This window comes from Geospiza fortis, unplaced genomic scaffold (assembly GCF_000277835.1).
Source record: "Geospiza fortis unplaced genomic scaffold, GeoFor_1.0 scaffold574, whole genome shotgun sequence".
Taxonomy (NCBI): Eukaryota; Metazoa; Chordata; class Aves; order Passeriformes; family Thraupidae; genus Geospiza; species Geospiza fortis.
The window spans coordinates 95,783-120,819 of NW_005054539.1; the positions used below are offsets into that span (position 1 = coordinate 95,783).

The 25,037-nt window shown below is 38.8% G+C and overlaps 1 protein-coding gene across 1 annotated transcript in view; it reads left to right on the plus strand.

Moving 5' to 3' along the window:
- ROBO2 (roundabout guidance receptor 2) overlaps window positions 1-25,037 on the plus strand; it is a 153,705-nt gene that overhangs the window by 28,923 nt on the left and 99,745 nt on the right. The window contains exons 5-7 of the mRNA XM_031063879.1: window positions 4,142-4,269; window positions 7,506-7,517; window positions 21,479-21,603. Coding sequence (XP_030919739.1) covers window positions 4,142-4,269; window positions 7,506-7,517; window positions 21,479-21,603 — 265 coding nt within the window. The remainder of the gene's footprint in view (window positions 1-4,141; window positions 4,270-7,505; window positions 7,518-21,478; window positions 21,604-25,037) is intronic.

The following is a 25,037-nucleotide window of genomic DNA, read 5'->3' on the forward strand; positions in this document are numbered from 1 at the left end:
GTTCAATTCAAGTTTATTCTTCGATGCTTAAGTTAATGCATGAATTCAACCTCAGTACATTAATTTGTGATACTTAAAAATAGTTAATGTGTTTTGTTTTATTTGCTATTTGGCTGAGCAGATGGTAATAGTTTTGACACAATTCAGTTTTTTATTTTTCTTCTTTTCTTTTCTTGAAAAAGACAAGGCTCTTTTTCCCACTTTGTCACAGCTGGTTACCAATCAATCTCAATTCACAGTACAGTGATGATAGCACATGTTGTTCAGGGGCCAAATCTGATTGGGTTGCATTTTCAGCAGTGTTTCATATAAAAAAAAAATTGTGTCTGTATGGCAGTGACTGTCAGCACACTATTGTACAACTGTCATTAATCAGAACTAGCAACAATGAATGCATTCATATGTGCCAGGACTGCCAGATTTCACTCAAAATCACCCAATTTCTATTAAAATTTCCTCACCAGCAGTGTTTTCTCATGTGCCTCTTGTTTCTCTCTTTCTTTTTTCCTTGCCAGTCCCCTGCCAGCCGCTTCCTTTTCGCTTAATTAAAGGCAGACCTGCTCTATTACTTGTAGAACAGAAATTATGTAAGGTGGTGCCCAAAAGTGGCTGGTTTGTATCTGGCACAGACTGACTGCCTGTTTAAAAGACCTCTCCCAGCTCAGTCTGATGGCTGAATCTAAGCTGAACCAAAAGGTTAAGCACCTCTGGATGTCTAACAAAGAGAAGTACTTAAAATCAATTAGATGTCCATAAACATGTGAAACTGATGTCTGACACCCTCTGGTTTTAGCTCAATGCAGCATTAATTGGCTAGGAATCAGCAATATTTGGGCAATGTGTCGCAAGTTGTTTCTTGACACTGCACATATTTTGAAGACATGGCCTTCTTTGTGTACTGGCAGCATTAAGGAGCAATTTAACCACTGCACCCTGGTTTTCTGCCATTCCGTTGTCAGTCCAGGAGCCTGGTAAACACTCTCTGTGACTGGTATTAGCAGAGAGGACCCTGATCCTCGTTCCAAGCGTTCAGAAGCACTAATCCAGATGAGAGTGGACTTCCACAGAAAATGAGGTGAAAATGTCTTGCTATGGGGATTTGAGGCTCTAGGACGGAGACAAGGCACTGTTCAAGGCTGCAGGTGTGTGCTTGAGAAATTCAAAAGACATTGTCTCCATACTTTGTTATTTTGTTTGTGCTGCTGTGGGTCAGGCTAAAAGCCAGTTTTCCTCCTTTCTCCTTCCTGTCTGCTTCATGTGCCAAAGCTCCTCACTGAACTGTGGTGACTTCTGGGGACAGTGCTGGTGGAACAGATGACTGACGGGCAGCATATCAGTACTGCAGGACAGCAGATGGTTCTAACACCCCACGGGTCCATCCACACATGGATCTAATTGCTGGATGGCACGTTCTGTCAGGGTGGTCCAAAAGTATGGGAGAGATGAACCTGTCCTTGAAGCAATTGTGAACTGGACCGTGATGGTGACATGTTTACGCCACCCTCCGTTTGGTGACCCAAGTGGGAGCTGGTGGCTGTAGCCACCACCCAGCGTCCTGGCATGCCATGCAGCTGGCTCCTCCGCCCAGCAGCCTTGGCACAGTGTGCAGGATTGGCAGGTGCAGGGATAAAGGCTGCCGGAGCCTCGGAGGCAGCTGGCTGGGATGCAGGCACCAGCACATCCCTGACAGGAAGCAGAGTGAGTCAGCTGCAGCCCACAGCACGCTGCAGCTCCCTGTCCCAGCCTGCCTGCATCCCAGTTCAGGCAGCATCTCTCTCAGATACAGCCCTGCTGCCTGGCTGTTTTGCTCTCAGCAGCATTAAGTGAAACACAGGGATGTTATCTGTTGTATGAAAAAAAACCCCATCGACCCCATCAATTGTTGCCCACCATTATAGCCCTGATTCTGTTATCCAATTCATATTTATATTACAACTGATCTTAGTTTCCTCATCATACAGGAGCTGAATACAAATTTATATTTTCAGCCTCCTAGAGCTGGCCCCATGTCAAGAAAATAAGCATTCCCTCTTGTCTGCAACTCTGCAATCACCAAAGACAAACAACTGCTCCATCGTTGTAGGATAATGTTGTCATATTCTTGAGATTTTTAAGGGGGACAATTTGCCCTTTCTCTCTTATGAAAACAGTGATTTTTATTTGCCATTGACTAATGCAGCACAGCATGCAAAATGACATAATTTGTGAGCAGTCTAGAGGAAATGTTCTTTAGCTGCATGTGGCTGTTGAATGTAGTTGCAATAGATGTGTAGCTCTCGAGAAGGTGCATATTAAGTTCTCTAACATCATACCTGCCCCCTCACCACTACCAATGGCACTATGCAGGCAAAAAAATTATCCTTACAAGTTTCTAAAGTTTGCCATGACATCTATTTACTTATTTTTCCCCTTGGTATATCTGTTATTAATCAGTTAAATCTGAGGTACTGCGTATATGTACAATTAAATGTAACTCCCATTGAAATGGGTATTATATGTGTTTATGTTAACTCTAACAGAATGGTTAGCCTCAAATTCATCTTTATTAAATTATTTTTTGCTAATTGATAGAATGGACCTACTGAATATAGAAAGAAGTTGTATTGTGGTAAGTGTGAAAAGATGTCTTGACTGCTCTTTGTTCTTGGAATCGCTAGGAATGCTCCAATTGACCTTGTGAGCTTTAGTTAGACCTAATAGAAATTTAAATGTTTCACCACATGGGATCTTTGAGTTAAGATGCTTTGAAGTCTGTTAGCACACGGTGCTCTCTCTACAAACCTGTACTAAAGGAACCAACAGCAATGTATGTTATGTACACAAAAAAGTTATATTTCACGTTCCCAAAGGATCTAAAAATGCTCATAGAGCCTGACAGCATTCTTCTGACTTGTTGCATTGTGTCCTTATTTATCCAAACATTTAAGGGTGCCTTTCCATATGATTTCAGTGTGTTTCCTGTACAAGTCTATAAGGCCTTTCCTGCATAACAAAAAGAAAGTAAATGAGTCCTTCTAAAATTATGTCATGACTGTGTAAACAGTGAGTAATAGTATTGACACTTCCTGACGTCTAGATCTGTCTTTAGTTTCATGTTCCTATTTCACTGATACATGTGAATCTGAAGCCAAGTCTAGATTCAAGGGGACTTCATGTATCATATCAAGAAGAGATGTTGTTGAAAATTAACAAAATAAAGGGTAAAGTATCTATGCTGATAACCAGGGTTTTCCTGATTTGGCAACCAAAGATATTTTATACAACATGAAGTCTCCTGCTGATTTTAATGAGCATTGGATCAGAGCCTAAAAAAGTTTGTTAAGCATGACTTCTGCAGATAATAACAATTTAGCTGAAAATATTTTTCTGCGTGTAATCAGTCTAAATGCCTTGTGAATAAATGTTCACTACATACTGGAGTGTGTTGCATTAAGTAAGTTTTATGCATTCTCATGTATAAAACTTAAAGTTTTAGAATTTTTTCAACAGTAGAAATAAAGAAATGGACAAAGCACAATTGAATTGCTTCTAATTTCTTTTAAGAAAGAGAAAATGTCATTGTCCACCCTTATTGAATTGTTTTGTTGTATTTCTGTGAAATTGATAAATCTGCTTTAATGTGCCTCTTCAATAAATGTCACCTTCTAGAGCTTGAATATATTTTTTATTGTTTGCAATTGGGTAGTGTGAGATCCTACCAACATGCTCACTGTTCCCTAGGGGATTGCTGCTCTCAGGGAAAACTGTATATAAAAGGAAATTTCCAAATCAGCAAAAGGTAAAATGTGTAGCTCACAGAGTTAAAGGCATGATAAACCTGAGCTGTCATGTATTGATAACTGATGTCTGATACCTTAATTTTATCTTATTGCTGTAGATCAAGGACAAAGTGAATGCTATTATTAATAAAGCCCTAATACTGAACATAGCAATACTAATTTTATGTAAAGTTTCTAACTAATGCAGAGCGCAATAAAAATGTCACGGAGATTAATGCTTCGTGGAATTATCTAATGCTGGATAATAATTTATCTTCCCAAGTTGGCTCCAAGATAGATTCAGACTGGCATTTTCCAGGTGCTAGCTTCTGTCCATTTCTGCTGCCCACAAAAAGAGTTTTCACTCTCTTGCTGTGACCCAGGTACGACATCAAGGACGACTACACCCTGCGCATCAAGAAAGCCGTGAGCAGCGATGAAGGAACCTACACCTGCATCGCCGAGAACCGCGTGGGGAAGGTGGAAGCCTCTGCTACGCTCACCGTGCGAGGTGAGTGCTCCCTCAGGGGCAGCCTCTGTGTCCTGCAGGGATAATTGCTTTCTGATGAGATGGGTCACATCCTTCCCTGCCCTTGTTTGGGCTCCACACACCCTTTGCTGCTGCACTGATTTACAGCACAGGTGAAATCCTGGTCCTGTTTGATATCTCGTGTGAAATTTTAATTGATTTCAGCGGGATAGGATCCCCCTGCAGTTCAAGTCCTGTCCCAAGGTGTTTTTATTGAAGAGCAGATGCATATATGCATAAGCAAGCACTACATAACCGTGGGCATAGACATGAATATGTGAGCCATCAACTCAGGCTATTAGTCACATTTCTTTCTCTAAGTATAATGAGTAGAGTAACTATATTTATTAATGACAAACATAATACAGATAATATTATTATGGGATTATCTCTGCCATAATTAAGCTCTCTACCACTACCCTTTATCCAAAAAATAAACCATAGCCAAAGGAAAGAGAAAATCCTAATTAAATTGTGTAAGTATTACAATGTAAAGACTAATTATTCTCTCCTAAAATATTAGTGGTCTCTAGTATCCACTCACTGTTTATGTGCTGCTCTTTGATTTGGTAAGGAGGTTTTAAGGCTGTTGGAATAATGAGTGCCCAAAATATCTTTCGTGACAGTACATACAGACATGCTAAAGATTATGGGGAGAGAAAAAGTTTGTAAGCTAATATTTCTATTTGAGTAAATAGAATATAATAGTTATTACTTCATTCCAAAAGATAAGCAGCAATTTGGCACAATGGATATCAGGCAGACACTATTTCACAGTTTAGTGGTGCATGCTGACGGTTTTCAGTAGAGCTGTGAAAGGTTAATAAAAACATTTTTAGCTTTATCTGTCCTCCTCTTTTCATACACATTAAATCAAATGTTCAAAGTCTCAATGGATTGCTTTATTAGAACTGGGGTCAACTGACCCAAGAGGCCAGCTTCCATTTCCATCCATTTAATGCATGGACACAGTTCAGTTTAATTTGCTGAATTCAAAAGAAAAAAAAAAAGGCCACTGAGTGGCTTTGTAGGGTAGTATGTAACAAAGAAAAGAGAGCATTGTGATAATATCTGTTGAAATATTACCTCAGTGTTCACTTTAGACTGGAAGTGACAATATGGCTCTTCCCATTTTGAGTTGAAGAAATAGGTGTGTAAGAGATTGTTCTTCCCTTTTGTAATATGGGAAAATTAGTCACCACAGCCAACTCCCAGAAACAGCCTCACTCTGTTCTTTTGTCACAGGCAGTATCACAGTGTCCAGTAATTCTGGTAACCAATTCCCTGGCTTTTAAACACTCCTAGAACTGTGTCCACTCTGCACATTACTGGAGCAAGCCTTTTGGATTTGCTACCCTGACTTTTAATGTAAACAATAGCTAGAACCCAGCAAAAGAATCCTTTGAAATCACTGAAGCTTGAACCCAATGAAATTAAAGGGAAAAAAACCTCAAGGAAATGTGTAATTTAATCGATTTTCCCCCAGTAAAAGCGTGTTTTCATTATCTTGTGTATTTTTCCCTCTGGGTTTGTCATTTACAGTATAATACATAATGTCTATTCAGTACAAAGAAGGCCATGATATAAGAAACATTCTATATGTTCAGGGTATGACAGAAAATGAGAAAAAACAAGAGATTTGTTGGAGAAAGCTATTATTCTGAATTTTGTGAAAACAAAGGACTGGGAAATTTCCCATTGAGTTTAAAAGGATGATGAGCGTGGGCTTCTTAATTAAGGAAAGCCTTAATTCTGAATTCTTAATTAACAGTGCTGTCTGACACTGGTTTTACCATGTCATGTAAAGGAGCAAAACCACTTAGCATTCCAAAATTCACCTTGAGCTTGTCTTGGACCTTGCAGGTGTCATGTAATTCCACCTGCTCACCTGACAACAGCCATGTAGTCCTTAGCTCCCTCATTCACAGCTCCATCTTCTGAAACCAGAGGATGGGGATGCAGTCAGGAAAGTTGCATTACACTGTCACAAACAACAGCAGGATCTGAGTTCTGTGGCCCAGACTCCATGCTCTGTCTTGGAAAGATGTGTATTTTATACCTTATCTTTCTGCAGAAGAAGGAATATGTCCATAATACTGGAAGGCAAAAAGTGTTCCATCAGATGATGGGCGAGAATGGCAGCAGACTAGACATAGTTAAATGAAATGGGGACAGAGCCATGGAAAGCTTGAGAACTAAGAAGGCCCTGGCAAGCTCTGTTACCTCTGAATTTGCTTGTCTTACATTTGGCCCTAGCCTGCCCATAAGCACACAGGGCTGGTAATCTTCTTAATAATAAATTTAAAAAAAAATGTGCCATTTCTCAGAAATATGTAATTAGTGCTGCTGATAAAATAAGGGAAGCTTTGCCTACGCGGATGCAACCTGGAGTCAATTTTATGTCCAAATTTTCAGCTCTTCTGAAAGAGATGTCTGTATTTTATTAGCAGAGGGACTGACAGCTCTCTTCCCCAGCACAAGTATAATGAAGGGCTGTTCTATAACCAAGAAATCACTTGTTGCAGCAGCAACTTTCAATCTCTGTATCAGGCTGAAACAGTATTAACCTGTCAATCATTTAACAGCAATTTTTTAGGAAGTAGAAGTTACCTAAGCAGTGATTTGGGAGGTTCTGGATTGAAGTCCCTGTGGCCATTTCAGCCCATTTGTTATATTTTCATCAGCACTGTCAGTGATGAAAAAGCACTGTGCTGTAAGCTTTCATGCCCATTATTGAATGAGAAAAACTGTCCTGGGCTTTCTGTAGCCCTTACTGCTGTACTGACTGGTTCATGCTGCAAATTCATTTGGTATTGGACTCAGAAAGCAAATGCCTTGCATGACATTAGGCAGCGTGAGACTTAAATTGATGTGTTCATTGGGATCTAAAAGTTTGTGCTAATGCAATGCAATTTTTCTTTCATCAGGCATTAACAATGATACTTGATGATGGCATGCGAAGATAGTAAAAATGTTTCTCAGAGAATGGTTCCACTCAGCTTGCTCAGATGCTATGCTCAAGTAAATGGGATGATAGTGGCACGTGACTAAGCAATAACAGCAGTGAGCATTTGACTTAGGCTGCCATTTGAGGGGTTAGCAATCATGGTAGTATCCATAGTGGAAAGTAACATTACACGTCATGCATTCTGACAGATATTCTTTTCTTTTTTTAATTTCCTTTTTATGTTCTCACTACACCATTGTAATGTCAACAGCTCGCCCCGTTGGTAAGTAACCATCCTTCTATCCATTTTGGCATGGCTTCATGCAGTGCTTCATCTTTCATTTGCAGCAGCATTTCACTGGCTGGAATAAGCAGCCAGCGCTTAACAGCTGTACCTGTCTAACACCAGGCAAGCGGTTTTGTCTGCCAAAGTGCTTTTCCCAAACGTTGTATTTCCTGCTGTGTCGTGTACAAGCACATTTGCCAAATCACCAGCGAGTCCCGGTCGGTGAAACGGGGAGGGAGTGCCAATACCGAGCCGCAATCACCCATTTAGATGTTTTTATTGGTCTGGTTTTGGGCCTGGTGTAAAAGCCACTGAAATCAACAGGAAGGGTTGTCTTGACTTCGGTGAGCTTCTCCCAGGCCCTAAACAATCAGCTCATCCTGCTTTTCCTGCACAGCGGAAAAAGCACAGGCTTTGCATGTCCCGTCTTTCTTGTATCGTATCATTCAAAGAGCTCTGAAATGAAGAAGTCCCGAAATTGAGGAGGGGATGGAGTCGATTTCTGTGCTTGCTGAGGGAGTTCATCACTGATTTCTGCCCTTGGGTGCATTTTGGAGTGCACTGTATAGGATGCAGGCTGTTTTGAATAACAAGTCCTGAGGAAGACAACCTCGAGGTTTGAAATCCCCACACTGAAAATTTTATTCTTTCCTGTGCCTTTGAAATTGTGTAAATGCATAAAAATCTTACTGAGGATAATGGAAAATTTGCAACTGTCAGGAACTGAAATTCACTTCTGGTGTTCAGAAATATCCCAAACGTACGATTCAATTTTCTTTCATGAATATTTACTCTCTGCCTACAAGGATTTAGTTTAATGAGCTGCATTGCTCCTCTGATATTTGTAGTTTGTATTTAAATGTGTCTTTTAGAATAATAATATGGTAACTCTGATTTTTTTTGATTACTTTAAAAAAGTCAGTACTGGTGTTTATGGAGCCTGATGAGGGGTTCAGTCTTTATTTACTTAGTCAAAACTTCTGTTAGACATGTGTTTGACTGAAGTTTATGAGTTTGAATTCATCTCAGCTCTTCACTGTTCTAAGTTTTAGGAAGAAAGACTGGAGTAATTTAAAGATAAAATCCAGGTTAGGCCTCTGCTTCCAGAACTAGGGTGATCCCATCTTATTAACTTGCTTGAACTGACATCCATGGAACCAAGCCAAATACTTCCATAGTCACAGCATGGCTTATCCACACCTGGAGAATTCCCTGTGCAGAATAGAAATTTACTCTTCTCCATTTGGGATTTTGATAGCAAGCTTTAAACCCAAATCACTACTGTATTGTTTTGGCATTAGGCTCGTTCTCAAGGAATTCATTCCCAGGAGCTGCAGAAGTGTAAAACTGCAGTAAACTCGGGAGAAAATTCACCTGTGTTTAGAAAATGTGGTGTGAATTTAATGTGCTTCTTCATTTGCTAAGAAATGCCACAAGATTACAAGTTGCTTGGAAATACTTCTTTTACTTTGCTGACTCTTAAAAGACAGGCAAGGGAAAAAAATCATAAAGTGGAGACTGTTTCAAGCTCTGTGAAAACTACATAAAATAAATGACTGGAGATTCACAAGAAAATGATAGGTTTCAGCAGTGCTGATAGTGTCTCATTTCAGAGCACTGATTCTTTTTTAAATTTTTTCAGGCCATTGAGTCATCCCTGATTCCATCTCCCAAGCTTATATAGCAGGTCTTGGTCTCAAGTTACTTTATGTCCAAGTATATGATTGTGTGATCATGCAGTGGTCAATTCCACATATTCCCTCCCTAGGCTATTTTATTTTGTTGAAAGAGAACAACAGAAAGACAAGAAATTTATTCTTCTACAGAATTTATTTAGGAAAATGAAATTAGAATGGTTGATCTTGAAATAATTACTATATGGGCATATGGTCCTTATCAAATTATTTAATTTAGTGATTATCATTGTGACTTGTGAAAGGATTGTTGAGTAAATAAGTCTCATCCTGAAGATGTTTGACGCAGAACTCCCATGCAAGTGTATGTGGGGATTGCTGTGTATAAGCAGATCAGAGTCAGTCACTTTTATCTGATCCTGTACCTGTAGAAAGACAGTGATAGTGTGTACCTGTATTGGGTTTTTTGCTTAAGTACTTGAGATAAAACTAATTTCTGCAGTTCACAGCTCTATTTCATTCAAGACTAGGCACATAAGGTGGCTACCCATCCTGTTTGGTTTTTTTTTTAATTTAAAGTCTGGTAAGACAAACCAAAGGAACTTCCCTCTCCACCAAGAAACCCAAGTAGTCTCCTGTTAAAATTGTCATTTAGCAAGCACAGGGAGTCAAATTCTGTAGCATTTTTTGTTCAGGAATTTAACTGGAATGCAGACCAAAAATGCCTCTCCTTACCTAAAGGAAGCTAAAGAAAACATAGCTTTGTAATTATCTCACAGCTTTCTAGGAGGATGACATTTTAACAGAAGTATATTTGTATATTTATGTATATGTTAAAGCGCAGGGGAGCCCTTAAAAGTTTATATTTTTTCATGACACCAGAGAATTATCTAGGCACTTCTATCTTCCATCACTGTCTCCAATTCAAAGCAGACATGTTTTGCCTTTTTTAGATTTTAAACAAGACCAAATTTTTTTCCCCCAATGAAGAGTAGGAAAATATATTTTTAATTATTTAGATTTGTATTTCTTGTTGCAAACAGAATAATTTTCATTCTCTAGTCAGTTTTTGCCTGTTTCAAATATTTGTACTCTGTTAGGTGTGATATTTTTGTTCTAATTTCAGCTTGAGTGGAAAATTCAGGAGTTACCAATAACCATCTTGGGTTCAAGCACTTATTAACAAATGGTTCATACTACACAGATAAAATGAGGTATGGTGCTGCCTGAGGTGGGTGGCAGCTGGTGAATTTAAAAGCTCTGTGCCAGATTACTCATCATGTTTGAATTTGCTGCTAGGAATAAATGTGTTGCCTGTTTCTAAAATAGCTTATTTATAACCTTTTGAAAAGATTTCTGACAGGATTTACAACAGATGGGTTTGGGAAACAAGATATTTATACCTATTTAGACCATTTCTATAGTTATTTCACTCATTAGGTAGATTTTCCAGATGAGCAACTTTGAATTCTCTCATTTTTGTATTCCGCTGTATTTCTTATGGCAGTTGGGCAGGAGTATGGCTGCTGAAAGAAGCACAATAGTTGGGAAGAGCCCAAAAGTTTCAGTAACAGGGAGCCTCTTTTCAAAGGCAGTTGCTGTGCTGCTTTGAGATGGAGGACCTTCAAATGGAATATCTATGAAGATCTGTCTGATGTCCCAGTTACTTTTTTATTAATACTACAAAAAGTCAGTCAGATGACAGAATACCACTCAGTTTGCAAAACAATTTCAACTAAGTCAAAGAGAAAATACAGCTCTTTGCATGTCAGTTGCTTTGCAGTAAGTCAAGTTTACTTAATCTTTTGTCATGTGCTGTGGCTCATATTTCCAGGTATTGCAGCAAATACCTGGATATTTTTGGCACCAGGATAGAAGTGAAGTATTTGAATATACCTAAGGGACTAAAGGGAGATTAGTACAAAAACTTCTCTGTAATGATGGTGAAGAGACAGCCAAGACACCTGCCTTGAATTTTCCAAATTTCCTATTAGTTAAATGCAGTCTATTGGCATTTAAGTGCAAAATGACTGTATGATGCATTTCATTCTGCACTGGGAAGTTTTCATTACATAAATCAGCGTGGCATGACTTAATGGTCTGTTAAGAGTGGTGCAGCATGAAAAACAGTAGAAAGGGCTGTATTTTACAGAAAGTTGTATTAGGTTTTGTGACATTGCTCAGATGGTTCAGATTGGTAAGTGAGAAAGAATTCTCTTTATTCTTCTTCATTCTGACTCTTGCAGGGAAATCTATATACAGTGAATGCTTTTATTTTTATTACATTCATGAACATATCACCTTCACTTGAGACACTGAGGATTTATAAAATATCAGTAATGTGGATTGGTGTGTGACAGGAGAGATGAGATCATGCTTGGTGCTACAATGCCATCTTTCAGTGGCAGAAATCTCAAATTTATATCAAAATGTGCTATCTTGCCTGTCTGGTACCACTTACAGAAATTTTTGGGAGAGAGTAAGGACAACAGTGGATACTGGGCTTTTTGGACTTGTTAAATAAAAGAGTAAGACATCATTATTTTTTAAAAAGTCAGAAATTCTTCAGATTTAAAAGGTTGCTGTAGAATGAAATTCAGATTACTTTTTATGCCAGTAAGTGATTAAAATATGGAGCTGACTTGTTACAATTTTTGGTAGTCTGTAAATGCCACTCTAAAAATCTTGAAGTCCTTAGCATATCTACTTTGCCTTAAGTTCAGTCACTGAAGTACAGGAAGTGATCAAGAGTCACATTATTTTAATTTTTTTAATTGCTGAGCTCTAGCTTGGGGAAGTTTTAGGCAGTTTAATACATAACCTTTATTTTTTAACTTTCAAAGTTTCTCAAAACATGCTCAAATCAGAGGGAATTATTTTCCTATTTCTTTGTCTTCTGAGTTCTGAGTATATCCATAAGACTTTGAAGATTAGTGTATAAAAAAGGTCTGTTGATGTGTTGCTCTCCCCAGGCTTTTCCCTTCAGTAAAAAGAGTAATTGGTTACCTTTCCTTCAAGAGGAACGTGGAAATCAATACATTAATCTATTCACTTTTCCCTTTACTTTCTTTGCTCTATTGCTGCCAGCCAATTTACAGCTTGGATGTGATCTCAGTGTTACTCAACAGCAAAAACTACTCTGTGCCCTATTCCTTCAGTGTTAGCATTGTCAGTCAGAATAAATAGTCATTTTTCTTCCTCTCTCCTTTTTCTCCTTTCGTTTAACAGTGTCCCAAATTGAGTAGAGTGTCTCCTCTCAGCCTTCTTTATTCTCAAGGGTGAACAAACCAGGAATTTGTCACCTTCCTCACTACAGATGTAGCCTGTGAGCCCATCTGGGCTCTTTACCCTTCTCATCATCTCCTTAGCTCTTCTCTGCAGCATGTGAGTTTACGTCTCTTTGAAGGAGCTAACCAGATTATACTCATTATTTTGATGAAATCCTACTGTATCAGCAAGGGCTGTGCTTTTCCTTTTAAACATATTGTCAACAAACCATCCTCCTATCTCCCCTGAAAAAAGGAATCAAGGCATGTTGCATGTCTTTTTGTTGGCATAATCTGTTTTGTTTGGTAAACTCACAGAAAGCAAGAGCAGCACCAGCCATCCCCTGAGGGTACAGTTTACAAAACCAAGCAGACTAAAGTGTTAAGATTCTAGAAGAGCACCTCTTTTCTATGTGATCTGAGCAAAAGGTAAATCCTGAATCTCAGGCCCTTGGGAAAAAGCAAAAAATTATAAAGCATTGCTTAAAGTAGAGAAAGTCCTGAGTAATGGAAGTTATTAGGCAGATAGAACCAATGGTCCCTTTCTTCATATGCACCAAAACTAAATGAAAAACTTTCTAGGAGGGATTTTTCAGAGCATCTGAATACTACTGAAAATTCCAGGGCTGCTTAAAAGAGGTGATTGGACAAGGTATAATAAAATAGAGCTGTATGACTGAATAAGAATAGGCTACAGTCTAATGCTGGGATAAAATTAGGACTGATATTTAAACTGAATATTTAAATGCACTGTAAAACAAAGAGGAGGAAGAACCCAGGAAAAGTGCTGTTCCTGAAGTCAGAGCACTGGAAAACAGGATGGGGGAGTGGAAAGTAGATACCTTTCCTTTTGGCTATGTAGGAGGCAGACTTGAAATTTTTTTAATAGTTATTCTCAGTGTATTTTTTAGTTGACGTTACTCCTAGCGAAGAATGAAGAAAAAATCTTTTTTTCCACCATGCAGATTTATCCCACTTCATTCATTTGGGTCATCCAGGGATAAAAGAGAGATTCTGTGTATCAAAATATTTAGGATAGTAAGCAGTTTTTATTTATTGATTCTCTAGACTTCCTTCACCGCTTGCAAAGAAGGAAAAAATGTTTATGCTTCCATGCTTTAAAAGATTATCTGCTTCAGTGTTTCAGAGCAACTGAAGGATAAAAATCTTGTTATATGTGAAATTCAGAACCTGAATTTAAATTGAAAATTAGAACAATTAGCATGAAAGGAGGTTTAGCATTCTCAAATGATCAAAGTGTGCTCTTTTCACAATGCTGTGTTTACACATGGTTCATCTGAAAACAGCAACAAACCAGAACAAAAGGAGTTTCTCAGTTTCCATGAGACAACAGCAGTGTGAAGGACACTTACAGAAGAACTGGTCCTGCTAGTAATTCCCCCTGCTCTCTCCCTCTTGCTCTGATTCTTCTTCCCCAGTGTTTCCTCTCCTTCAACCTGCCAAAAGTTCTCCCCACTTGTGCCACGTGCTTCTGCCTTTGTGTGTTTGCCCTGTTGTTGCAGGACACATGAGAACTAATTTGGAGGCAGTATCAGTGTTAAAGGTGGTATCCAAGCCATGGATTATCCATGCTTCCCTAGGTTATGGGAAGCTGCTTTCCAGAAGACTCCAAACCAAGCACCCCCTCCACACATGAGATTTTGAAATAATATAATTGGTGTAGTGAAGGGCTTCATAAATCTCTTGTTATCTCCACAACCTACCCGTTCTTCATTTTTGTGGCAGAACTATTCACCTGAAGAAGAAATCATGAAAGACAGAGAAAACTATAAATGGACAAGCAAGAATACATAGTTGAAAACAAACAAACAAACCAACAAACCAAAACATAAATCATCTACCAAATGAGATTTATGCATCTGTTTCAAAGGCTACTGCTCTCATACAGCCTAGGGAATGGCAGAATAAGAGAGGAGACTCATTTTCCAGGTAACTCAGTTGTAACTCGAGTGCTAAAAAGTTACTGCCTTCCCTGTGTGTGAGCACGCCTAATCATTGGAGCACAGTAAGATTGAGATATCTTTTCTCTTTGAAGAGAATTATTATCCTTAGCTTCCATTAGTTTATTCTTGATAAGAAAGATCTGATTTAGTAATAGGCCTAAGCTGTCATCCTCTCTGTCTTCTGCCATGGCTCCTGTGTCAGAGGCTACACCCTTGATTTATCAATAGTCACAGCTAATAATGCACTAATAACTTTGTGTCCTAACAACCACACATCATTTTCAGTACCCATTAAGAAGAGCTGAACATTTGAGGGAAGAACTGCTGAATCAGCCCAGGTTTCTGGAGTTTGAGGCTGCACCTATTTTGTTTTCCTCTATTTACTCCATCAGCAATAGTAGCCTTGCAAAAGATCTTTCAAAATTCCTAGACTTTTGTATCTGCACTTCTTGGCAGTTCATGCTAAATATCGTTACAAGGTGTATAAATAGGATCTTGCAGTGTTACTTTGTATTTGTATCACAAAATCATCTACAATTTCAATATCCACCAGCAAATTTAACCAATGACGCAGAAAGGTAGAAGATTATTTTTTTCTTTAAAGAGTTCCTCTACTGCCTTCAATTGTCTAAGCTGGTATTAGGAGCCAGCAAAGCAGTCCTACAGATAAGTAGTTCTATTCCATAGATGATGTCAAGGGTTACCTCTTTTTTGAAAATGCATATTACTTTACATGGAGCTCTGTGGGCTTCTCCTGTTCTCTGTGTAAATTTCTTGGAGTCAAGTCTTGATTTGTACTTGTAAGAGTGGAATTGAGTTTGATCTCTTAAAATATCCATGTGTATCAGAGGCAGCTCAGAGTGCCACATGAATATTGTCACTGCAGTAAGGATTTGAGAGGAGCACTGAGATACCAGCTCCAAGTCTTTGCAAAAGAAGATTTGATGGGTATTCCAAAGTAAAGAAGCATTTTGGGGAAGGCAACGTTATCTTGTCACCCAGCCGACTCTCCTAGCTCCAGATAGAGCAGCTGGGTATTGTACCAGGTGTAACCTTGATTGTTCAAATGAAATTAATTGATGGCTGCAGATATACAATGCTGAAAAAGAGTGTGTAGGTGGAAATCTTAGGTTTGCCTGCTGCCTCTTCCCTGCTGGAAGCCGAGCTGAGTATTACAGAATCCTGCTGCATTACTAGCCTGTGTGTTTCTACTTGTTCCTCAGAGCCTTTTTCCCCTAGCATTATCTAAATTTTGCTTAGAATATTTACAAGTCAGTGTCTTTCCCCTTGCCCCCTTTGAACCAGTCACAGAAATGTATCAATGGATGATAAACAATTCCAGTTTAAAATGAAGCCCTCATCTTCATCACTTTAGCTTGCCTAAGTAATCTCCATGATGAATTTCATGTGCAGTTCACTATCAACTGAAATTAGTTCTAATTAAAGGTTGTCAAATCTGTAATTTAAGCCCTTGAAATTTGTTGCTGTCACTCATTTCCTGTAATACTTTTTTTTCCCAATGGATTTGATCCAAAGTCCACATAAGCCAAAAGGAGAATTTCTACCAGGTTTAGTGAGGTTTGAATAAATTCTCATTTCCCTGGTAGAATCATAGAATTATTTTGGTTTGAAAAGATGTTCAAGATCTTTTAAATATTTCCAGGGATAGTGATTCCACCACCTCCCTGGACAGCCTGCTCCACTGCTTGACAGTCTTTTTGGTGAAGAAATTTTTCCTAAAACCCAATCTAAAGCTCCTCTAGCATGACTGGAGGCCATTTTCTCTAGGCCTATCATTTGTTACCTGGGAGAAGAGACCAACCCCACCTGGCTACACCCTCCTGTCAGGGAGCTGTAGAGAACAATAAGGTGTCCCCAAGCCTCCTTTTCTCCAGGCTAAACACCTCCACTTCCCTCAGCTGCTCCTCACCACACTTGTGCTCCAGACCCTTCCCCAGCTCCATTGCCCTTCTCTGGACACACTTCAGCCCCTCAATGTCCTTCCTGCAGTGAGGAGCCCAAAACTGAGCACAGGATTGACGTGTGACCTCAGCAGTGCCCAGCACAGGGCACAGTCACTGCCCTGGTCCTGCTGCCACACCACTGCTGATCCAGGCCAGGTGCCATCAGCCACTTGGGCACAGCTGGCTCATGTTCTGTCACTGTTAAACAGCATCCCCAGGTCCTTTCCTGCTAGGAGGATTTCCAGCTACTCTTCCCTAAGTCTGTAGGGGTTGTCATGACTCAAGTGCAGGACCCAGCACTTGGCTTTGCTGAATTTCCTACAATTTGCCTTCGTTCATTGATCCTGTCTGTTGCAGTAGAGATATTAGAAAAAAAATCTTGCTACAATATCTACTTTTAATTAAAATCACCAATATAATGTATGAACCCAAGGGCATCTGGGCTGGGGAAAGTACTGTGAGCAAGTTATGGTAATAAAATTTCCGTGGGATCACTGAATTCCACGATAACTCCAAATCACAAGATCAGTTGAGAAAACTGTCACTGGAAAAAAATGTTGCTAGTACTTGATATGGGATCAATGTACTTTTTTTGCTATGAATTCACATTTTTATATATTAAATTTCACCTCCCCTTCTGAGTCTTCTGCCACATTTCTTATCTGATGACCAGACTTCACCTACAAGGGATGAACTTTCTGTCTCAGTCAAGCTTTTCTGCATCAGCAGCTTTATCAGCTCCTGTTGACTCAGTGTAACCTTTAGTATTCAGCAGCAGTACTAAGAAGAAATGCATGAAATCCATCCTATCGGATTAGAGATTCTGCTAAATATTAAGATTTGAGTAGAGTTGAAAAATCCCTTTGAAGTAATATGCAGCTTTTTTAGTTGTTTGTTTTGTTGTTGTTGTTTTTTAAAACTCTTTAACACCAGAGCAAGGGCTACCTTCATATACATTTATTAACAGCATAAAATACCAATTCAAAATGTGCACAAACCACCAACATTCTAAAAGAGTACAACAGAATGCACTCTTCCCATTTTGAACAACATAACTACTGCTCATGCTTTTCTATCTCCATTTTCCTGCCGTTGAATACTGTTCTGTGCTGTAAAAACAGTTCTGAACATGATGTGATTAACCTTAGGGTCCCCCCATCCCCTCATCTCAAAGCCCCCTTGAACATGGCCTGTGCTTTCTATTCATGTTCAAGCATCTGATTTCCATATCATCTATTAGCATAACAGAGCTCTAGTGTGACATTGATTGAAGCCAGCGCTTGCTGAATGCAGTATCAAAGCATAATTTGCCAAAAATCAAATCTAATTTACTGTGTACTATTTAAATTTCTCAAAAAAAAAAAAAAGGAAAGGAATTTTCAATAGAAGTATATTGGGTCTGTAATCTTAATTGTTCTTTTTCTTCCCATGTTTTTGCTAGTCTGCTGGAATCCAAGCAATATGTTTCCTTTTAGAGCCGCTGTCTTTGACTTTCAGATGTCAGTCAAGCAGGAGGTTTTCCACTCTGCTTCTTCCAATCCAGTTTATGTTACGTCTGAAATAGTAAAAAGTAATAGTCTGATAGGCACAACACTCAGTTTGCTGCTTCAGAAGTTTTTTCAACAGATCCTCCTAATGATTTTAATGTTTAGCTTGAACTAAGCATTAAAGTACCCCATAACTTTAACAGCTGAAGCATATCAAGCCTGCTGTTACTTCTCTAACTGTACATTTTCAGAATGTTTTAGAAATTCACCTACTTTGAAAGCAGTAAGAATGGCTTGAATAAATTTTGCCCAGTGTTCCACTGAAGCCGCGCTTGGTCATGATCTCACTTAACCCTTCTGCAGAATGGAAGTAATAATATTTGTCTGCATTAATAAACAGCATCCATATGTGAACATAATGAGCTCTCTTTTTAGGAAAATTGGAGAACACAAGTGCTTATTCTGTCAAAGAAGCCTGGTTGTCTCTGAGCAGGGTCATGCTGCACTCCCTGGGGATAATGACAGTCGCAGTGTTTGGGTAGTTACATTTGACCAAGAATTACTCCTGCAATTACTAGCTGTTCCTTTCAGTTTTCAAGTTCAACTAAAAATTGACAGATAAAACTAATATGGTGAAAACAGTCTTTAAATGCTGTGAACAATGGTATTTTTATCAGAGGCTGTCTATAAACAGAGCTATAGCTGAATATGACAACAAACTATGACAAAATGAAGATGTCCTTCATTATATAACTCCATCTTTGAATATTTTTTTAAATGCATGCAAAATTTTAGTTTTCAAAAATTATGTTTTTCATATCCTTTAAAATTATGGTGCTAAATAGTTTGGCTAAAGAAACTGGTTTGGTGCTCTATTTAATGTGAGTAAAAGCTCTGATTCATTTATTTTTATAGTGAATTTCTAATAATCAGGGCTGCAGAGCAAAGCTAGAAAAGATATTGTTGCATAACTATATGTGATTGTTTCCTGGAGTCTTTAGAAAGCCTGACCTAGTAATTGTGAGGCCAAATATTTTCTCATGTAGTGTGGTCAAATGGTGGAGAGGACTTGGTGTGTCAGGGAGAGAATAGAGCAGCAGGGTAAGCCCATGTCAGAGCTACAGAATTATTTTCCTTGTCTGATTGGGGGAAAAAAAAAGAAAAAAGAAAAAAAAGAATTTTTTTCTACTCTTTGGAAAGTGAGAGATGTTGAAAACTAGGAACAGGTCAAAAACTGGAAAGTAGGTAGAAACCAGGATGTGGGTTTTTTCTCTTTTCGTTGTTCCTTGGCTACCAAATTACCTTAATTTGATCCTTGGATGGTCTGCTACAGTGACAAATTCAGTTGTGTGCTATCTGTTTAGAGCTCTGAATTATGGATTTACAGAACAGATCTCTGTGTGTGAGAGTGTTTCAGATGAACATTTAAACTTGCCTCCCTTGCATTTACTCGGTTACATGATTTGAAGGACAGGCTCATGGAAATGCCATGCCCTTCCTGCTTCTGTTGAGCTGTCTGAGAGTGCTGTCTGTGCACCCCCCGGGGCACCAAGCTAGCCTAAGAAGTGAATTTAGCCATCAGTCCTACTTAGGATAGATCTATGGGATGGTCTCCTGACACCAGGTTTTTAGGCACCATAGGAAGATTGTGGTCTTGGGGCCACCCAAACACTGCACTGATTAGCACACTGCCCTTTCCTGGCACCTGTGGGGGTTGCACGTGGGTATGCTGGGTGAAACAAGGTGAGGGAAACCCAAGAAACCCACTGCAGCTCAGCACCTGAGGAGTGGTGTAGCATGAGTTCAGTTCCTAGAGTATATTTAGCAGCACCTTACAGAAACCTCAAAACATGTGGCTGTAAACAGGCAGCAAGAGTGCACCTCACCCTTAGTCCTGCCTGTTCATGAGATGAACACCTCCTAAGGTGGAAGAAGAGGTAGACATTTTTCTCCAGAGAGGCCCAAACCTCTCTTTAGGAGTGTGAGGCAGAAGAAAATGCCCTCTACCTTCTAAACTGATTGTGATTCATGTTTATCAAGTGCTTTACAGTTCTTGTTTTAAGAGTGCCAGCGCTACTCAACTGATGCTCTTTAGGCTGCTGCCGATCTGTAAAGCCTTGGGAAGTACCTCATGAGATAACTGCAAAGTGTTTCAAGAGAGTCAGGTCTGCTCACATTTCTATGCAGTTAGCAGGTTTGTGTCTGTGCTGTCAGCAGGTGTAATCGGAAGCTGGGTCTTGATTGCTCTTCATGCCTAATTAAATAGTTTGTAATTATAATGCTGAAAATACGGTTTTCTAAAACACTTAAATTCTGTTTACCTGAAAGCTTAGTGTTCCTAAACCATCCCTCTGCACACCCACAAAACCAATAGTGGAATAGAAGAAAACAAAGGTGGGTTGAGGGGTTTGAGTTTCTTACGTGCTTTTTTTTTTCCCTGCTTCAGCCTGCCCAAGAAGTTAGCTAGTCTTTTGATAAGAATATTTGGAGATGCTGTTTACATTTTTAAAATATGCAAAAGAGTACAAATCCCAGTGAATTCCAGTGATGAACCAAGAGTAGAGAGTTTTCATGTCCCACATAAAAAAATCACTTGCTTTACTTCTACATGATGCTCAACATAGTTACTGATTTCAGGTTTATCTCAAATCCTCTAACACTTCTTCCCTACTCTCTTTCTACTCATTAGCACCTTTTCTCTACCTTCACATTCCCAAGCATTGACCCTCTTTTCTCCACCATTACCCTCCAGACAAATCAAACTATGCCCCTCTCTTAGAAATGGTTCACTTCTGACTGTGCTTCCTGGTCCCCTATGACTGAACACTGTTAATGCCAGCAACTTGAAAACATAGCCAGTCCTGCTTCTTCTTTCTTGTTTTAACTCTAGTCTCCTTTTTTTCTTTTCCATATGTCTTCCTTACCTCCTGAAATACCTATTCCTTCTTACTCACCACTCACCTCTCCCGATCAACTCTTCAACTTTTGCCTCTCTCTGCTCTTTAAACTAGCTGAAACTTGGATTTGCCAAGTTCATGTTCTTTTAGCAACAATTCTTTTTACAGCAAGTCCTTGCCACACCATTCTTGACCACATTGCTTCTAAGAGAAGTAAGGGAGCTCTTGAACTTGGGTTCTTTTGCTGTCATCCAGACCTTCCTCTCCTTGCTCAATCATTTTTAAAAGTCCAGAGGGGCAGATTAAGAAAGGCAATCTGTTTATCCTAATTCATACCTTGCAATACACGATAGCTCCAGCAAGCTCTGTGAAGTGTGAGAGGATCTGAGGGTGCTGATGCCTTCCCAGAGCAAAGAGAGAATACATCCAGACTCAGCAATATAAACACCTGACTCCTGCTCTTTAGCATTTAATGTTGTCAGAATTGACTCTAGCATGTATGGTTGTAATGTTTCTATCCTTTTTTAATTTTTTTTAATACCTGGGGATGTCACATACATATATTGCTGCTCTCTGTCGCTGTTGTTGTTTCTGTTTATATATTAATTCTGTCTATACTAATGAATGTTTCTGGTGTCATGTCCTCTGACATAAATCTCCATAATGTTGTCTTTTTCCTTCAAAATTCCTTTTCTCTCCCTTGCAAAATATCCTAAACTTACACCATGATTTTTCTTACCTTGTAGCTCCCCCACAGTTTGTGGTGAGACCACGAGACCAGATTGTAGCCCAGGGTCGAACTGTGACTTTTCCTTGTGAAACTAAAGGAAATCCCCAGCCAGCTGTTTTCTGGCAAAAAGAAGGAAGTCAGGTAAGTTGCAAGCACCCTATAAGTCTTTCAAGTCTTTCTAAATAGTTATATTGTTAAATTTTAAGGAAAATTATTTACACTCTCTTTCACAGTTCTTTTCATCTTGCACAGAAATTTGTCTTTTTAAACTATCGCTATTCACTACTGAAATTTGTGTCACTTTTAAAAAAATATTCTGAAGAATACAAAGGCCATTTAAGTTGTTGAAACCTGTGCTAGGCACTGTATAGATGAGTAGAAAGAAACAATTTTTTTGTTGTTCTGAAGCCCCCAACAAACAGGTGGGTGAGACAGGCACAGCAGATAAAAAAAGGTATGACTCAATTTTGAACTAATCAGAGCCAGTAATTACAGTTCACAACCTGTCTAGACATGATCAAGCAAAATGTATCCAGCAAGCTGATTTGCATTGGCATTTTCTCATAGAGCATACAGATAAAGGTTTTGAACACACAGGTGCTTTTTTCAGTAAAATTGTCTCAAGACATTTCCAGATCTGGTTTGGAAATATTTACCTGATCCTCTTTAAAGGTAAAATTTGTGAGGCAACAATTGGTGCTGCCATCAGCCCCTACTAACTTTATAGTTTAGTATCTGAATGTGATGCCAGAACATTTCTTTACTGAAGACATTGTGTTTACGAACTCAGGTAAAAGGTGAAATAAGAGCTGAACCACTGATCTCCTGCTTCACCTTCTCAGGAGATCAGAAAACTACTCCAGAATGCCAGGACCAGGCTGACAGCATTTTGTGCTCTGCTCTCTCAGTGGCTTAAAGACATAAAACGATTACTCTGTGGGTGTGATTATTTTATTGTCTGAGTGCAAGCTTGATCTTCAGTGTGTATCTCTCAGTGTAATATTTAGAGAAATTCTCTCAGTGTAATATTTAGAGAAATTTAGATCTAGCCTCCAAGAATCACATCCTGGAAAACACAATACTGTGAGTCTCACTGAGGTGACAGTTTTTCCAAGGGGAAGGTAGAATAGCATATCGAGATTAAACTAGGAAGTACTGATGTGCTAGCAAACATTTTAAACCCCTTCCTTGTAGAGCATTTTAATAACATGGTAATGTTTATGTAAAGTGAGCTTATAGTGTCACACTTGAATCTAATAAAGTGGACATCCATCATGCTGTAATAAAGAGAAGAGCTTCTGATTAAAGTAGGACATCATTTTCAGGATTAAAGTCATTTAGTGTAATTGAAAAGTGTTAATGCTCTATTTTATCCTCTTCCATTGCTATCACTTCAAGGGTAAAAACATTTTAAGGTGAAAATGCATCTTGTGTCTTTAATTGAATGTTATTACCTACTGATTGTACAATGTTGAAGCTGCTTAATTACAAACCTGGAAAATTAATTACCATATTGAGAACCAGATCCCTAAGGGTTAGAATAGACTTTTTTGGCAAATAAATGCAACATAAAAATTGATACTTGCATGGTTTATAATCAAACCTTGAAACATGGCTCAGTGTAGTTTACAGCATTCTCATGTTAATCTTAATTGATCATCAGTGAAGTAACACAGGCTGGGGTTGCTATCTCAGTGTATAATTTGCAAGATTTTGCAGTGAGATGCCACAGAGTTTCCACATAGTGTATATCATCATAGCGATGGAGAGTGGAATTTTTTGCCAAATCACAGGATTTTTCACCTTTGCCTCCCAGCTATAAATTGTTGCTTGTGTCTACAATGCTGTTTCTGCTTTTAGGGGGACTGTTTGCAGCATCACTTCCAGTGTTCAAAGTAATGTTATATAGTCACATTATCCCACTCCAGCTATTGTAGGGCATTTCTGGTTGTGAATCCTTGTCTTGATCCTGCATTTTTGAGCACAACCAGCTGGAAGGGAGGGGAGCTGTTCCCTCCTGAGTAATTTTTTGTGCCAGCCTGTGTATAAACAGCTGGTCCTTTGTGCTTGGTAGCCTTCTCCCCAGAGCCCAACAGCCGCTTGCTGGTGATATCTGCGAGGGCAGGGTGTGTGTAAACTTTAGACTCTCTGGATTAAATTCTTCCTCAAGATAAATTCAGTGGCACTAGATCAGGGATGGCTCTGGTCCCTCTGTTTGCAGCTCAGCATGTGCCCAGATGACCAGCCCAACAGTTAATTAAAACCAGTGAAAATGTGGAAAGCGTTTAAAAAGGGGTTGTACTGTAATTTAGAACAAATTATAGTTCATAGTTTTCTGGTCTTTGAAGGGAGGAGTTCTGAGACTGGTGAACTCCTCCTGATGTGTGGAATATTTACTGGGACATGGTAGCTTTGCAGAACAGAGAAGCCCATACTGAAGATATAAACAAGGACTAATTCCCCTTTCTAATGAAATTATAAAAAGGGTTCTCGACTATTTTTCTCTTACGAATTAGGAGCTTAATCCTCGTACTGTCTTTTGCATTCAGCTTGTTTTTACACTTTACATAATGACTGATAGATGAAGTCAAGGTCAGCTACGTCAAATTTCTCCTCTTTGTCATAATATTTACATAATGCCCTCATGCAGTAGGTATCTTGTGCCAGGTAAAAATTATTCTGAAGGTTTCAAGGCAGTTCAGAAAACAGGGCAATTATTTGAGACCCACTTAGTCCTATAACCTCAAATTGTTTCAGAATTTTAACACTTTTTTTTCCTATTATCTGACATGTTTACTGGGTCAATATTGATTTTTGAGGAAAAATTTGCTGTTATAAATTTCTTAAACATTGCTGTTGAAAGGCAGTAAAAGAAAAGCCTAGTGTGATGAGTAACCCAGTAGTAGGTTAATGCAATTATAAGGATACTTGGAATGTTGGATCTTATTTAAAGCATATCTCTTTCCTTTTGCTGCCAAAACCATAAAGGCATGAGTTTCACTTAAAAATAGAATTTGTTTCTTATTTGAATTCTTACTTGTTTATTAAGAAGTTTGTTGCTTATCAGTTCCAAATAATTTTTGTAAACCATCAAGACCTGTTTCAGAAGAAACAGATCTTCAGAAAATTCATTTAATACCCTACTCCACACTTTTAGATTTTTTTTTTTTTTTAGTCAAGATAGATAAGCTTAAAAGTTAGTAGGGAGTCATCATTAGAAAGCACAGCAGAACTAGACAGTGCTGCAGTAATGACTGAAAGTTTATCACAGCATGGTAACAGTATTTTGGGGTATTCCTGATGCAAACTGTACTTTTCATAGAGTTTTGTGAGTTGACATAAAATCCAGACCCTATTTTACTGGAATTACTGTTTAATTATTGTTTAAGCTCTTCTCCTTTCTGTCTCATTGGGTAATGCTGCTGCCCTTTCTCTTCCTTTTCCTGTTCTTATTTGCTCACAAGAGCTGTGCCAGAGGGTATAACTTTTTCCTTGAAAACACAGCTCTCACCACTAGAACCTTTTTGGGTCTGTAGTATTGATTCACTCAGTCCTTCATCATATGCAATGACTAC